This window comes from Plectropomus leopardus, chromosome 3, assembly GCF_008729295.1.
Source record: "Plectropomus leopardus isolate mb chromosome 3, YSFRI_Pleo_2.0, whole genome shotgun sequence".
Classification (NCBI taxonomy): domain Eukaryota; kingdom Metazoa; phylum Chordata; class Actinopteri; order Perciformes; family Serranidae; genus Plectropomus; species Plectropomus leopardus.
In genome coordinates this window covers 22177163-22193816 of record NC_056465.1, presented here as the reverse complement: position 1 = coordinate 22193816, position 16654 = coordinate 22177163, and the positions used below count along the sequence as shown (strand labels likewise).

At 41.0% G+C, this 16654-nt stretch overlaps 1 protein-coding gene across 1 annotated transcript in view; it reads left to right on the top strand.

Moving 5' to 3' along the window:
• insrb (insulin receptor b) overlaps nt 1–11176 on the top strand; it is a 103751-nt gene extending 92575 nt beyond the window's left edge. The window contains exons 12-23 of the mRNA XM_042516744.1: nt 208–340; nt 1546–1699; nt 2614–2762; nt 4604–4760; nt 4950–5046; nt 5223–5290; nt 5433–5662; nt 6829–6939; nt 7038–7200; nt 7317–7446; nt 7537–7671; nt 9875–11176. Coding sequence (XP_042372678.1) covers nt 208–340; nt 1546–1699; nt 2614–2762; nt 4604–4760; nt 4950–5046; nt 5223–5290; nt 5433–5662; nt 6829–6939; nt 7038–7200; nt 7317–7446; nt 7537–7671; nt 9875–10229 — 1882 coding nt within the window. The 3' untranslated portion in view covers nt 10230–11176. The remainder of the gene's footprint in view (nt 1–207; nt 341–1545; nt 1700–2613; nt 2763–4603; nt 4761–4949; nt 5047–5222; nt 5291–5432; nt 5663–6828; nt 6940–7037; nt 7201–7316; nt 7447–7536; nt 7672–9874) is intronic.
• The last annotated feature ends 5478 nt before the right edge of the window (nt 11177–16654 follow it).

Below are 16654 nucleotides of genomic sequence, written 5' to 3'. Positions count from 1 at the left end.
AAAGGTTAGAGTGAGCAAAGGTCCTCACCAGCCTCCTCCACACTGCTGCTGCGTCTGCCAGGATCTGATTCACATGAAATTCGTCTGACTTATGTGATAACACATCCAGACTTGTGTGAGGAAAAGCTCACTTTGGTTCCTTCAGTTTTTCAGTGGCATTTTACTTGACTTTTGCTAATTGCGTTACCTGTTGCTGTGTTTCTTCAGACCATCTCGTCGCCGGCGCTCAGTGGGAGTTGCCAACGCCACCATACCCTCTCTATTCCTCACCACAGCCCCCAGTCTGCCGTTCGGCTCCACAACAGCCCCCCCAGAAGACGAAGACGAGGAGGGATCTAAGGTGACAAACACTTAAGATTTAGTTTACGTACAGATTTACTTTGATATTTTTGTGTTAACGTATGTGCTGATTACTTTAAGAAGCAGATGTAACATAAGAAAAAAAGTACTGATCACGTTTGCAAGTTGCTTGAAATTAGCAGAAACAAAAGTGAAAACTGTTGCCTGAAAAAAGATTTCCACCTATATAAATACCTTTTAACCTTGGCTTCATCTGTAATAATTAATTTACATACTAAATCAATTAAAGTAGGGATCAATCGGATTAAGTTTTTTTTCGTCCCCAATCCGAGTCTGCCGATACTGAGTCCCGATCCAATACTTGTATTTACCTGGATAATACAGCTGAACAATTCAAACTTCAAGTACTTTAAAGTAATTCAAATTAATTCAGAGTATATGCTTGATGTTTAATGCAATGCATTACAAGAAAAAAATAAGAGTTTTTATTTAATTTAATTTATTATTTTATTTTTATTTTATTTTTATTTTTACAAAAAAACAAAGTTAAAAAAAAATTAAAAAAATTAAAATATGTTTATATGGCTCTTATCACAATTTCACTCAGTGCAAATGTTTTTATTCAGCAAAATACTAAAGTAAACAAACTAAAATGTGTCTTCAAAAATTCCTCTCAAACCCAGGTAGTGTAGCTTTGTCATAAAAGTAGATAACTATAAATGAGTAATATAATCACAATTTCACTTCAAAGGAGTGTTATAACTTGTCTTATCTAATAAAAATCACAAAAGTCACAATTCTACTTATTACAGCATTATGGTAAAACAAGTGTGTGTGATGGCAGACACAAACAAAGGATCGGGCGGGGCACGTGCTGAAAATAACCAATCCCGATGATTTCAAAATGCCATAATTGGGCCTAATACCAATCCTTCCGATCCGATCGGGACATCCCTAATTAAAAGCATACTTTTGTTCTTGTCTAAAGTTATTTGACTACCAGAAAAAAAGCAAAGAAAGAGCATGTTCCGGTTCAGCCTCGGGATATCAAAAGAAGATGCTATTCTTCGTGAAAGATTGACCATGTTGTGCTTAAGTAATTATTAATGGAATTATTTTTTAAATGACCATGATGTGAGGAAAATTAGCCTTTCCAACAAAACTAAATGGTTTTATGTACAATATAGCTTGAGTGAAACCACAAATTACTGTTGGAAGAATAACTTCTTTTTTTTTTTTGCTCAGGTGGAACTGAAAGTTTTTTCAAAGGAGTCAACAGTCATCTCCAACCTGCACCACTTCACCAGCTATAAGATCGAGATCATGGCCTGCAACCATCCAACAGACCTCAAACGCTGCAGCATGGCCACCTATGTCAGTGCTCGAACTATGCCAGAGGGTAAGAACAAATGCAAATCTCACATTCATACATGCTCACCTATTAGTTACACCTACAGCAGGTTAAAGTAAGTCAGTCTAGTACAACAGCAGGAAATCCTAACTTTTTGATCTTTATTATGATGAGTTTTGTTCAAACTTTTTTCAAGATATCCTGGTTGGCAACTGGCATGTGCTTTTGACAGACTTGCATTATTGCATACTTGCATATTGGTCATATACTAGACCTCATAGGCAGATCATTATTCATGGCTTGTCTTAAAAAAGCACAGGCGATCAGAACAATTATTGGACATTATTAGAACATTTTCATAAAATAATAAACATAAAATAATGTTACTTATTATATTTTCCTCCACTCTCTGCAAACAATACGGCATCATCATCACCATCACAACGTACCGTCATGCATATTTCATTTTACAGTCCTGTCATTCCGTTGGACTGTTGTCTATTTTTCCCGTGCCGTCCAGAACGTGTCCAACTTCATGTTTCTCAGACCCTTAAGTCAATACACGTTTCTCTGTTAGATTGTCTATAATTCATGAATGACTATTTGAGATAATTCCACCTGTAGAGGGAGTGCCTTGTTCTTTCCCCATCATTGTCTGCATCAATTTCAGACGTCTGTGATCTGCATTTTACGTCATCAAAGAGCACCTGCCAGACCAGCCATCAGAGCCAAGCAGCACCTTCTTCTTACATTTTAAGTTGTTAAAAAATGCATTTGGTAACCCCCCTAGAGATCTCCCTACAAATTTAAGGAAGGTGATCAGAATAAACTCATACAGTTAAAAAAATGAACGTAATTCACCCAAAAAACAACACCAAAGTTGCCAACTAACAACAGTGTGGAAATGCAGAGTGCTGTACTGCACACGTGTTAAGTACTGTCTCAATGTCCGGTCCGTGCAGAGAAAGCAGACGACATCCCGGGCCCTGTGACCCATGAGATAGTGACGGGAGAGCCTCCTTATGTGATGATAAAGTGGAGTCCACCTCGCTCCCCAAACGGCCTCATCATCCTGTATGAGGTGTTCTACAGGAAGGTTGGAGACACAGAGGTCAGTATCAACCAAACTTTTAGAGAGTGAGGATGCTGGAATAAGGCAAGGCGAGGCAGCTTTCATTAAAATCAAGTTGAAAAGTATGTTTATAGTCATTACAAGGTGAAGCAGGCAGTGTAAAAAAGAAACATTTTTTGCTTTGACTTAAAATTTGTTAGAGTCGAGGCTTGTCTAACATCATCTGGGAGGTTATTCCAGGTTTGTGCTTCACGATAAGAAAACGCTGCCTCACCACGTCTTGTTCTTTTGGGACGGTCAGTAGGGCGGCCACAGACATCCTAAAGGGATCCTAGAAGGTTCAGATGTCACAAGCATGTCTGAGATATATTTGGGCGCTGAGCCACAGAATGATTTATACACAGGCAGCAAGATTTAAAAATCAACCTGGCAGCGGCAATATAATACCTCTTTGAATATGAATTCAAAGAGGTTTCCCAGACTGAAGGACACAGGATTCAGGAGGGGAAATAAACAGCAGAAATGATCCTGATCCGCTCTGTAGGAAGGAGAAACACGAGGCTCACAGAGCAGACAGGTGCATGAGAAATCGTGGATGAAGGTAAGAAGAAATGCAGAGAGAAACAGGAGTGATGTGGGAAGACTCTGGGGATTGGAGGCAGGCACGAAAGGTTTTCTGTATACACTTGAATCCTGTCTGTTCCTTATATGGAGAGAGGAACAAAGGAAATATTTGTTTACAAACTCCCAATGCCTCCACTGCGTGTGTTGACGTTTTCTGCCGTGTGTGTTTGCATATTATTATTTCTGTGTGTCTGTGCGCGGAAGTGCTCGTCTGTGACGGTGTGATTCTGTAAGTGTGTGTGTGTTGTTGTTGTTTACTTGCTGAAAATGTGAGAATTCATCTCTCATTGCTATTCATTGCTGCACTGCCTGACCCTAGGAGCCAGTAGCAGCTCTGTTACCATAGTGACAGAGGCAGGAAGGAAGACTAGAATGCAGTGGCAGAGACGGACGGGCATCTCAGACGACATCTCCTGCACCGCACTGAAAACACACCACTCACTCACTCACACACTCTGCAGCTCAAGCAAACTGATCTGGATTTACTTAAAATCATGTTTGCTGCATGTGATTAATTGATTTGTTAATTATTTTGTTTAATGCACAGTGGTGGCATCTGGCACGAAAAAACACATTTTTTTTTATTTTTTTATTTTTAGTTTTTTATACAGACCTCCAACTGACTGGGTGACAGTCACATTTTCCAGTCCTGGAAATGAAAATTATTAAAAGTTTTGGAAAATTTTGTTTTGTGTAATAAAATTGTAACACTAGTCTTCCCTGGATACCCTTTCAAGTAATGTAACGTAACGTCAAATTTATTTTCTGAAGCCGTCGACGTAACGTAGCTCTGTTACATGTCGATGTGTGACATTTGTTTACTATCACATACATTTCTTCATTTCCTCCCTGCGCTCTGCCTCTCCCTCCATGTATGCCAACTAGCTGAGATTAAAGTTATAGGCAAGTAGGGAAAGGAAAAAACTATGGGTACTTGAAAAATCATGGAAAAGTTTTGAAATTTTGTCCATGAAAATGTGTGGGAAGCATCGGTGACATGCTTCCCAGTGTGAGTTTGTGTTGTGGATGCTGGCTCTTCATATCGTCTTTGGTCTGGACACTGAATCTGAAATACCTCATTCTTTTAATAGGCTCTTTACTGTTATATCATTATTAAACAAAGTTTCAGTGCAGTTTTGAGTATTTGTGAAAAGCCAAGAATCAGTGTTAAATGCAGCTCTGTATGCATTTCATACTTATCATTCCTCGTGTTTTCTCATGGTTACATTTTTTTTGTCTTCCTTTTTTTCCCCCAGGTTCACACAGCTTGTGTTTCACGGCCGGCCTACCTCAAGTCAGGTGGCACGAAGCTTTCTCTTGTGCAGCCTGGAAACTACAGCGTGAGAGTACGCGCCACCTCCTTGGCAGGAAATGGCTCTTTTACAGACACCACGTACTTCTTTATGCCCAATCGTAAGTCTTAACTAAACTTGCATGCCATGCATTGTTCACATGTTCATCAACATCTTAAATAATTGTTCAGAAATCTTATATGATGTCAAATAACCAAGGCTTATTTCAGCTCTGCTATTTATTTTTTGTTATCTTCAATTTTCAAAATAAAATGACCAATCACTGTCGGTGTTTTTTTTTTTTTTACAGCTGATCCAGGTTTAATTTGGATCGTGATGGGTCCAGTCATCTGCTTCATCCTGCTGCTGTTTGTGGGAGGTGGTGTCTTTGTGATCTTCAAGAAGAGGTAAGATCTCATTCTGGCAATCAGGAAGATCCACCCTGAGCAGATTTATCTTTTTATTAAACTATAGTAGGATTTGATGAAGAGGGTTTTCAGTTTGAATACTTTGCATTTCTGCAGGAAGGTCATCTTTTTGCAGTTTTCAGTGTCTCACATGCTTGTTTGTGGTTGTGTTACAGGCAAACAGAAGGCCCGACAGGACCTCTTATCGCCTCCTCAAACCCTGAGTACATCAGCACCAACGACGGTAAGAAGAGCTTCTTCACAAAACTGCTAAGAGCGGGAACACGATGTGCTTTTTTCTCTGCATTTACAAAGACAAGTTGAACCACATGACGATTTGTAAATGTTCACCCAAACATAATGGTGATTTGTCTCGTTTGTCTCAGTGTATGTTCCTGATGAGTGGGAGGTGCCGCGGGACAAGATCACGGTGCTCAGAGAGCTGGGTCAGGGCTCCTTCGGCATGGTGTATGAGGGAATCGCCAAGGATATCATCAAAGGAGACCCGGATACACGCGTGGCCGTCAAGACTGTCAATGAATCGGCGAGCCTGCGCGAGAGGATCGAGTTCCTCAACGAAGCCTCTGTGATGAAGGCCTTCAGCTGTCACCATGTGGTACGACACTGCAAAACGCTTCACATCCTCAGCACACAGCGAAACAGCTCTCCACGCACTCGTGAATTACAGCTTCATGTTGTTGAAACCGGCATGAACATGTATGACTCACAGAATCATGACTCGCTTGTTGTGTTGACGCTCCCATATTGACACACAGTTTGACTCCGAAAACAAATATTCACACTTGGTAAGCAGTTGTGCCTTCTGATATTATTACATTTAACAGCCTACTAAACACCAATTAAATCGCCATATGTTGTGCTGTCAGCTGTAAAAACCACGTTAAGATGCAGGGGGGAGGTTTTTATTATTTACCCACAGATGAAGAGAGAGTCAGTTTATAAATGCGTTATCCTGTCTGCCTGGTTAACAGCGAGAATGTTTCTCTTCGGCCACAGTCAGACAGAGGCTGTTTCAGCAGCCAGGGGTAAAAGCATTTTGTAATGGTTGAAGCATTTTGCTTGTTGCTTTTGCGTACCTGAGTGCATGTTTTCACTCTGTGTGCCTTACATTTTTGAACCCCTCAAGCTGAAAAAAACTTGAACTCATAGCGGAAAACACCTAACATCATTGGCGTTCTTCCTCCTTATTCATCCTCATCCTCAGCAGATTGACCTGGGTCTGCTGTGATCAAACTAAAATCCTAACCCTAACCCTTTCACCACACATTTAAGGCTATTCATGTCCACATTTGATGATGAACAGGGCGGGAATTGTCCTTTTTATATACGTTCCCTCAAATGTAAATTACCAAAACTCTTTGGAAAATCTAATTTGAACTTTAATTGACTCATTATAATTAAGAACTGTTTACTTGTGTTTCTAGTCAGTCAAAGTATGGGTGGTATTGTTTTGTTCACAAATGTGATTTCTTTCTTTTTTTATAGTTTATTTGCACATTTAGATATAAATTTAAAAAAAAAACAGAAAAGGGACAAAAGACAGTTAACATGTGTAGGTGAGGTAAAAACAAAATGGGGTTTTTAAGAATCTCAGATTGCAAAGTAAAAATATCAATAAGAGGAAGAAATATCAATAAACATGACATCAAATAAATCAGTACTATGCAGAAATACTGCAGCCACACAACACAGCTATGATCCATACACTACCAGATATTTTTGATATCAAACCACTTGTTTTCTTTATTTGTCTCTATATAGGTGCGTCTGTTAGGTGTGGTGTCTAAAGGTCAGCCCACCCTGGTCGTGATGGAGCTGATGACCCACGGCGACCTGAAGAGCTACCTGCGCAGTCTCAGGCCAGACTCTGAGGTATGTGTCACATGTTTCCCATCTCTTCAGATGGAGATAATCATAACAGTTTTGACATTTAAACACATCACCGACTGTTTTTTTGTGTGTTTTTGTAGAACAACCCCACAGGCCGTCCGCCACCTACGCTGAAGGAGATGATCCAGATGGCGGCAGAAATTGCAGACGGCATGGCCTACCTCAACGCCAAGAAGTTTGTCCACAGAGACCTGGCAGCCAGGAACTGCATGGTGGCGGAGGACTTTACCGTCAAGATTGGAGGTGCTTTGGCTTGTTTTTGTTTTGTTCTCCTCGTTGTTCGTATAGCGAGTTTAACTCAGTTCATTTAACAGTTTAAGTACACTGAGCTCTCTCTCGTCTCTCTCTTTTTGTCGTAGACTTTGGCATGACCCGAGACATCTATGAGACTGACTACTACCGTAAAGGAGGGAAGGGCCTGCTTCCCGTCAGGTGGATGGCTCCAGAGTCTCTGAAGGACGGAGTCTTCACTGCCCACTCTGACTGCTGGTGAGTCTCAGCAGCTGTTGCGCTTTGCGTTGCTGATCACATCGCAGGTGCGTTTTGATCACGTGGTTGTGTTGTTTTATTGTGTTGCAGGTCATTTGGCGTTGTGCTGTGGGAGATCAGTACGCTAGCAGAGCAGCCATACCAGGGTTTATCCAACGAACAGGTTCTAAAGTTTGTCATGGATGGAGAATACCTGGACCGGCCAGAGAACTGCCCAGAGAGGATGTGAGTTCAAACTGTATCTCGTCTGGATAATGTGTGTCTCAGATAGGTGTCCTTGCAATGGCTTCTCTCTTATTTTTTAGTCACACCATTCTGATTACACAGTGAAAACAGCTTATAGTGATCACAGTCACAGTGAACAGCCGCCTGTATGGATCAAAAAGTTTGGGACAAAATCATTCCGGTACAAGTGCTGTTCATCTAACTTACTAACAGTTATCAAGTAGTCCCCTTTTAGAGTTCATTTTCTTTTCATTCCTGATGACATATGGAAAAACACTTCTGTGATACGGTGTAGCTAACTGAGGCTGGCACCAAGCGCACGCTGAAATCATGACGGGGAAGCGAAATGCATATTTTTCAATGAAAAACATAGTTTTATCAGCTAATGGCTGCTAGGGATGGAGAAAGAAAACAAATGCACGCGGTGAACAGCAGCTGCGGTCAAAGCCGCCCAGTCACATTATGACACAGCTGTCCAACATTTTGAAACAGTTAATACAATTCAGGGTATAGTGAAGCTGTCCTTTCATTACTATAAATGAAAGTAATACATGTACATATGTCAATTAGATAGTAATCTGCGTAAAAACAAAGGAAAGAAAAGAACATCAGTCATACTAATCATCTGCTTACAGACCCAGACAGACATGATCACTATAAAGGCAAAATACAGCAAACCAACATCAAAGAACTAATGGTGATGAAGGCCGACTGCTGCATTGCCTCACATCAACTGTGTCTATCCCAAAAAGATGTGTTTAAACACACTGCAAAGACTACAGCCAGCTAGCACGCACACTCTGTGCCAACCAGGAGATTAACTGCCATCAGCAGCAGGCAGCGGTAGTTTGTAGTTCAAAAAGGGAAATCTGAAGACCGATAGGACAGATTCAAGACTCTAGTAAGCACATTAAAAAAGCAAAACATTATGTTGAAAGAACAAAGGATATTTACCATGCACCAGCGAACATAACACAAACAGTTAAAAAAACATTTCTGCTAAAGAGCTTAATGGCTAAAGAATTAATCTTGCCTAATATAAAGAGTTTGTTTCGACCTTACGCCCTCTCGACTTTAGCTGTTTGTTTTCTTTCCACACTTCATGTTTCTCCTCGAGCACTGAGCTGAGCCGCCAGTCACAGCGATTTCATTCATCAATGGTTTCTGTCGTCTGCAATGCCAATTCAGCATGCTGAATCAGCAAAAATAAAGCTGGCGAGGGTCGACCAATGTCCACAGTGCGGGACGCACCACAAAACCTTGGGCAACAGACTAGCGGTCGACACATTATCTGTCTGCCGATTGTCTGCGTCGGCGTTTGATTTTAAGGATTGCCAAAAACATAAATTAATTAAAAAGTGCAGAGAAAGTGTCAGCATGGGAGGAACTTTTACTTTGTAAAACCTCAGAGAGCTATTTTTATTCCTTCTTTTTTTTTTGTTTAGATTTTTCACTTGACTTTATAAAAAAAGTTGCAGCGAACTTGCTGTATATGATGTTGAAAATCTCAGTTTTGATAAAACATTTGCCAAAGGCTTTTAAACGTAGTTTTGTGTTGAAGTTTGTTATATTCCAAATTCTAAATACTGACAGAAAGATGTAATTTTTTATTGTAAATGCATATCGGTTCCAAATATTGGTTATCAGTCTCATTAACTACTAAAAATCAGTATTGGTATCGGCCCTGAAAAACCAATATCAGTTGACCCCTATAACAGACGCTCGCTGACAGCCCGACGTTAACAAAAGCCGACTTTCAGCCGAGGTTTCAGCTGCGCTTCTTATGCCAAAAGTGATGTGTTCAGCACACGTTGACACAGAAGATAATTTGATCTCTCAAAACTTTTACGATAGCTTAATTTGGAAAAAATAAAAAGAGTGTCAAACTGTAAACCTGGGGTCATTTCCTACTGCTTCCTGCTGCATTAAAGGTTTCTACCGTCTTCATCTGAGGCTAAAACTTGTACCGTTACAAACGTCTTCATACATTTATGTTACATCAAACTTACACATTTTGTCTCATGGGGCCTATTATGTGTCTGGAAAAGTTGTCAGCGCTCCCTCTGTTTTTGAGTATGTTCAGGCGGTCGACTGCCTCATTGAATAAGAATAAAATTAGACAGAATGTAACACAGTACAGGAGTGATACCCGAGGCAAGCGTTGGAAGTTTACATTTTAATGTCTCTTTATCGTCTCTTTCAGGCACAGCCTCATGCAGATGTGTTGGCAGTACAACCCCAAGATGCGGCCGATGTTCCACGAGATCATCGAGATGCTGCGGGAGGACCTGCACCCGTCTTTCCAGGAGGTCTCCTTCTTCTACAGTGAGGAGAACAAAGTCCCCGAGACAGAGGAGTATGACCTGGACCTGGACAACATGGAGAGCATCCCACTGGACCCGTCGTCATACTCCCAGAGAGAGGAGAGCTTAGGCAGGGACAGCGGGCCCTCGGTGGCCCTGAGGGGGAACTATGAGGAGCACGTCCCCTACACACACATGAACGGTGGCAAGAAAAACGGACGAATCTTATCGTTGCCCAGATCCAGCCCTTCCTAACATTTCCTGTTTCCTTAAAGAACTCGTTAAACCTTCCCTTCCCATCCTCCTTTCTCTTCCAGTCCATTTTCTTGTGTATCTTTCATGTTCCTCTCGTCATTTTCTAATGATTTTCTTATTCTTGGAGAAGCCCTTCAAAAACGACACAGATCTCAGGACTTTTTATTTTCTTCCTCATGGCTGCCGCACACAGGCAAGCAAGGGATGCAAACATGGTGTAACACTTTTTTTTTTTAACTTCCTCCACAACACATCGGACTATTACCATATTACCTATCTATTGTTTTTATTCACTATTGCCACGTTTCCAGGACTCCTTGTGATGGAAACAGAGAAAAAAAAAAAAACTGTGAACACAACAAACCTTAGACAACCAAGAAGGCTGCTTTTGCTCAATCTCCTCAAGACTCGTCCCTCCTTCTCTCCCCACCAATCTGCATTTCCACATTTCTGTGCTTTTTTTTTCCAAGTGAAATCTTGTTACTCAGATAGTGGCCTTTTTGTACGTGGCCTATAAACAAAGACAAGTGTCTATCAACGCTTATACTAATTTCCTTTTGAACAATGACTTAATCAGTTTGGAAACGGTGGGATGACTTTCAAAGACTTGATCCTAGAACAAACATCTTATTCCTAGAGGAATGGTTTTTTTTTTTTGTTTTGTTTTTGTTTTATTATTTTTTTTGTTCTGCAGAATTCCAAACTACACACAGATTCATCGGGTGTTTGGTGAATAGTTTTAATTTATTTGCTTTTATTGTTCTTTTCTCTTTTCCTCTTCTCTTTCTCAGTTTTATTTCTGTGTCCTCACTATATGGCTGAAGGATATTTAAACAGTTAAGAATTGGACAAAAGAGTTCCTCAGACTGACCAATAGCTGCTGCTTTGATATATTTTAGTGGGTATAGAAATATATAAATATATATAATATATATAGTATATATGGAATATTGGTATTTGTTTACCAATATTTTATATATAATATATGACATATTGATGTTTTCTTTGTAAATAGTTCATATTTGTAATATTTTTCATCAGAAGCTTTGCTAGCATTTTGTTTTGACAGGTTTTCTTTCAGGTTTTTTTTTTGTTTTTTTCTTATTTTTATAGCCCCAAAAATCAGACTAGTCTACCATCAGTGCTCGCTGTGTCTTAGACCTCCAGTCCCCCATGAACTTTCGCTCGGTGTGGATGGGAAAGGAGAAAAGCCCCAAAATATTGTCAACTCACTGCATCATTTTTTATAAAACCCGTTCCCACTGAGAGCTGTCAATATTTCGAGGCAACTTTACTACAACAACGGCAAAAAAGTTACAAAAAAAAGAAATAACCAAAAAAAAAAAAAGCTTTATAAAAGGGGGATGAGGTCTTTGTGGGTGGAAGTGCACCTGATGTGTGTTTGTCTCCATGTTTGCTGTCTCTCTGGTCAGATCACGCTGGGGCTGAGGTCTTTTAGTGTTTGTTATCTCAGATTTATCAAGTCTCTCCGTGACTGGGCTCTTTGTGAAGTTAGGGAGTGCGGAGAGCTTCGCCTGGTGATTGTACTTCCTTACGTTGGCGTGACGGTGACGGCTTTTCAGTTGTGTCTCTGCTCCTTGGATCAGGGCAGGGTGGGAAATTAACACCAGTGAAGCGACGCCCTTATTTCTCTCATCTTTGTGTTTTATAATCAGCGCTAAACGCCCTCATTATTTAAATCGGAGAGCAGTAGCAGCATTCTGTTCATCTGACCTGAGATCTGGCACAGTTCAGGACCTCAGCGTTAGACGAAGGCTCCATTCACACATTGCATTCTCCTCTCTTTGACTGCATTTACATGCACACTATTACTTAACATATGACAATACTCTGAATTTGATACTGTTTGTTTAAACTGCATATTTGTTAGGGTTTTCCGAATTAGGCCTTTTTTTTTTTACACAAATGTAGCATTTCCCAATAAAGACGTGCCAATAATATTCAGCACGTTCAGAATATGCATCTCGATCGGAGTTTTTACTGCAGTTGCACAGTTGGCCTCTTGTCTGTTTACGATTGGCTCTGTGCGTTATCATGGATGCGAGTTTGTAAGGCTGTTCAGTAGAAATGCATGCCCAAAAGAAAATCCCAACATTTCTTATTGGTAGGAGAATCACACTTACTTTTAAACATTAAGAAAGACTTGGACGTCGACAGGTTTTTGCAAATATTGTAAGGCTGACCCTTTCGAGAAGGTGGTTAAATGAATAAAGGAGGGGAGCTGTGTTTGCACTGTCTAACAAGTCCAAAAAAATTTGATGCAAAATTGGCACAAGCGGCTCCAGCTGTTCTACTTTAACATATTTTGAGGTTTACATGCACGGGAACATCAGAGGAATATTCATTTTCATTCGAACAGCTCAGTAGGAATATTGTCATATTTTGTGCATGGAAACGCAGTCTCTGTCGTTCTGTTAGTTTTGCTCTGCACCACACACACCTGCACGCTCTCTGCCTCCTCACTCTTCCTGAGGCTTCCCATTGGCTGCCGAACTCACTGCTCAAAATCAGGCTGTTGGAAATTTCCACGTTTTGTGGTCGAGGGGCTAGAGAGAAATACGGAAAGTTCCAACTGTGTTCAGAGTCCACAGCAGGCAGGGGAGAGAGGGGCAGCCTCTGTCTGCGTCTCTCTGCCTTTATGAGCGAGAGAGAGGGAGTGTGTGAGTGATTGTTAATCCTATTATTCTCTCTGCTATCACATGCAGTTAGGCGGCCAGGACACGGTGTGCAGCAGCTATTTTGCTCAGGTCTGACATTCCAGGGTTTAGTTGGAACTGCTTGTTCCCTCTCGCCCCCCCCTCCCTGTTTTGCCTGCCTGCTGGCAAAGCTGATACCATCACCACACCTCATCAGATCCACAGCACACACACGAAAGACTTTGTTTTTCCTTCTTAATGATCAAATGTCTGAAGTTTGTCCCTCCTGCCGGGAATCGAAACATTCCTGTCAACTGCGCCCGTACACAGAAAAGTTAGTCGTCCTCATCGCTGACCCCTCATCGCGATCACGAATTCACTCTGACCTTCATTCAGAGCCCGTCAGAGTTTCACAGCAGATCCTCTCTCACTCTCTAGCCACAGCAGTCGATGACGTGGGAGGTGATAGTCTGCAGACTTTTTTTTTTTTTTTTTCTGGACACACAGACCAGTGTGGTTGCCAATCTAGCCGAACAGCATTCAGCACTTATAGTATAGCCAAAGTGTTGGCAGCTTTCTGTCAACAACGAAAACCCACAGAATCAGAGTCAGAGAAAGCAGAGAAGCTGCCTCCATATTTTACCAGTGCCTTCTAAAACCCAGAGCCACGTCCAGGCTAGTTATATTGGCTAGTAACACACACACACACTGCACAGGCCTCTGTGCTCTCTTTGTGTTTCTTTGCATGAGAGACAGAAATCGAAGCTTGTAAGCTTGTTTGTAGGGTTACAACTTTGTTTCTTGCTGGAGAAGTCTTCGGGGCAGTTTTTATTTTATTTTATTTTAATTTTGTAATTTTTGGTTTCAGCTTGTTGCCAGCGTAAGGTTTGAACACTTATGTTCACCTCATGCTTTGGCGGTGACACTGTGGATTGGCCAGAGTCTGTGCTGTTATGCACTCAGAGGCGCCTGAGGTAATGATGTAGATTTTAGCTAATTATTCTGAGGAGTTACAATCTTGGGCTTTTGTACTTTGTAAATAATCTGTGACATAGTTTGGAAAATAAAAGCAGAAAAAAAAGATTAGAAAAAAAAATCCGAAGCCCGTCAGTTTTGCGTACATGACAGAAAAACGGTGGAGCTTGGCTGTGTCGCAGTTTCACACTATGTACTAATACTAAACTCCTATCTTATGGTATACTGTTTTGGCAGTGAGTACATCTTTGTACTTCATTTTCCGGCATAAACACACTACAGTTAGAATTAGTATGTCGTTTGGAAGCGGGACATGGCTCTCGTCTCCACCTTGACCTTGGTTGCTTATCTTGTGGTGGTGTTCACACACATATGCAATTTTTAATTAAGATGGTGCCCATATCTTTGAAATACCAGATATTTATTTTATTATGATCATTGTCATTGTATAAGAAGAACACAGTTAGCTTTTTAGTGGAGCATTTTTAAGGTGTTTTGAGAGTGGCGTGACGTAAAAGCCTAGTTTGTTATTGTACAGGTGGAGTAGCTGGTGGCGAGCAGCAGGAGTTTGTTAGTTATTTAGTTAGTTAGCGAGTAAGTAATTGTCGTCGTCTTTGTGTTTGGCCAGAGTCTACCTCAGTGCATATGGAGGAATCAGTCTAAAGAGCCTAAATCATCCCCGTCAGTCTCTCAATATCCCGTCAAGTCAAATTATATCAAACATTACCAACACTGCTGATGAATTCCTTTCCCCTCCGCCTCCTCGCAGTTTTCTCTTCTTCTTGTGTCCCGGGGGAAGCAGCCGTTGACCCCAGCAGTATGTGGATATTGTTGGGAGCTTCATATTTTGGCCCTTTTTTGTTTTTGAATTCCTTTGTTTTAGGGTCACTGGTTTAGAGTCCAGAGCTTTCAAGATATACAAGTATGATTTTCACTCGTAGTGCTTATTAAATATGGAACATGAGGCAGTAAATTGGCTTTATGGACAGTCTATAGTTTTCATTGTTGCATTACAGTTGACTCACGAGAGGCTCCCCCCGGGCGCCAGGAGAAGCAGCGAAGCTTTATTACGTGTGTTCCTTGTTTGTATAATCACCAATCATGTGGACTGTATGTAGTGGCGGCTCTACTGGTTTCTGGAGATGTGACATTAGCACGAGTCAAAACAAAAGAGCGTCTCTTGGCTTTCAGTGCATATCTGTGATCACCTACATGCAGCCAAGGCTAACCACGCTCAGCCCTGGACCCTCGTGCTTTTTCAAACATCACATCTAACCTGTTGTCTGGCAGAAAGCCCTACTCTTCCTCAGTCTGTCAGTCTGTCTCTTTGTGGTGAAAACAGTTAGATCCCATGTCTCCTCCGGTCGGTATTTGTCTGTTTCTCTGTTCTGATTTTTTTTGTTTTGTATGTATATTTTTTCTACTGTGAATATCAAGAGATGACCTTTATTTTCTGTCAATGCCATGGATTGGGTCTGTTTTGGCTGATCAGGACAATGATGTCTGGGCTGGTTAAAAAGTTTTAAAGAGGAGGATGCTCCCCCCTCTGCAAAGGAGAAAAAAAAAAGCTGGACTGGGACAATCCTGTGTGCCATAAGAACTATTAACAGACATGAAATCTAGATTGTAACTTTTTGTCTCAGGGAGGCGGCCTGATGCTTTGTGGTTGGAGGATAAAGAGGACGAGGAGGAAGAAGAGCTACCTACCTACCTTTTATCTACTCTGACTGAAGCGCAAGTTCTCAGCATCCTTGCAAAAAGCAAAATGGAGATGATAAGTCCAAGGACAAGTTTTCAACAACAAAAACCCAAACACCCTTTTTTCATGAATCTGAAATCTTTCTGCCCCTTTAATGATAATCAGGAATCCTCCGCTCTCTCTCTGGCGTGATGTGGTTTGGACTGCCCTCTAGCGGTTGGATGGGAGTGTTGCAGGTCAGGGGTGGCAAAGCAAACAGGGCCCCCGACCCATAGTGCCTTGCTCAGACTAACGGCCCGCCTGACCCCTCCCACCCAGTCCACTCCCCTTTAGAGCAGAAGCGTGTCTCCACCAATCACTAAAGAGGATTTTCCAAACATTAAAATGAAAACAGAAATCATGTATTTATGCATTCTTTGTTCTTTAGTTGTAACTGCAGAGAAAATACTGTAATTTGGATCATGACTGATGATTTTTACCAAAACATGTTGAACTTGTGTCTCTACTCTGCTAAACTCTGGCTTGCTTTGTGCATGGAAAATGAATTATCTTTACCAGCAGATAGCTTGATCATTTGATGCTTACTGATTTTGCCTCTCATCATCAGTCTGTTTTTGACAGCATCGCCCCAAATGCACATGCAGAAAGCCGTGATTAGCAACAAGTGATTGCATTACAATTTGGGGGATTTCCATTTGAAATGCACTCAGTTGTTCCTTGATTTTGAAAACGAAAATAAATGAACTGATTAATAAGCTCTTAACTGTAAATAGCAGCAGATCCTCTTTGACCCCCTGGGAAACGAAAGCACTTGATTTTTAGGGAAGTTTAGGTTTGTTTTGTTGAACTCTGATGACCTGAAACACGGTTGGACAGAGCATGCTAGTAATGCAGCGCAGGGTGAGAACAAAGCATTGTATGTATTATTGTTTTGTTTTAAAGAAAAGAAAAAAGTATTACATTTTAGAGATGTTGATTTCTATTTTTTTTAGCCAAAGTATGGAGGGCAAATACAATTACTTTTTCTGACTGTAAACTTTTACTACTCTTGTACATTATGAATTTAACATTGTTATCAATGTGTATATAACTTT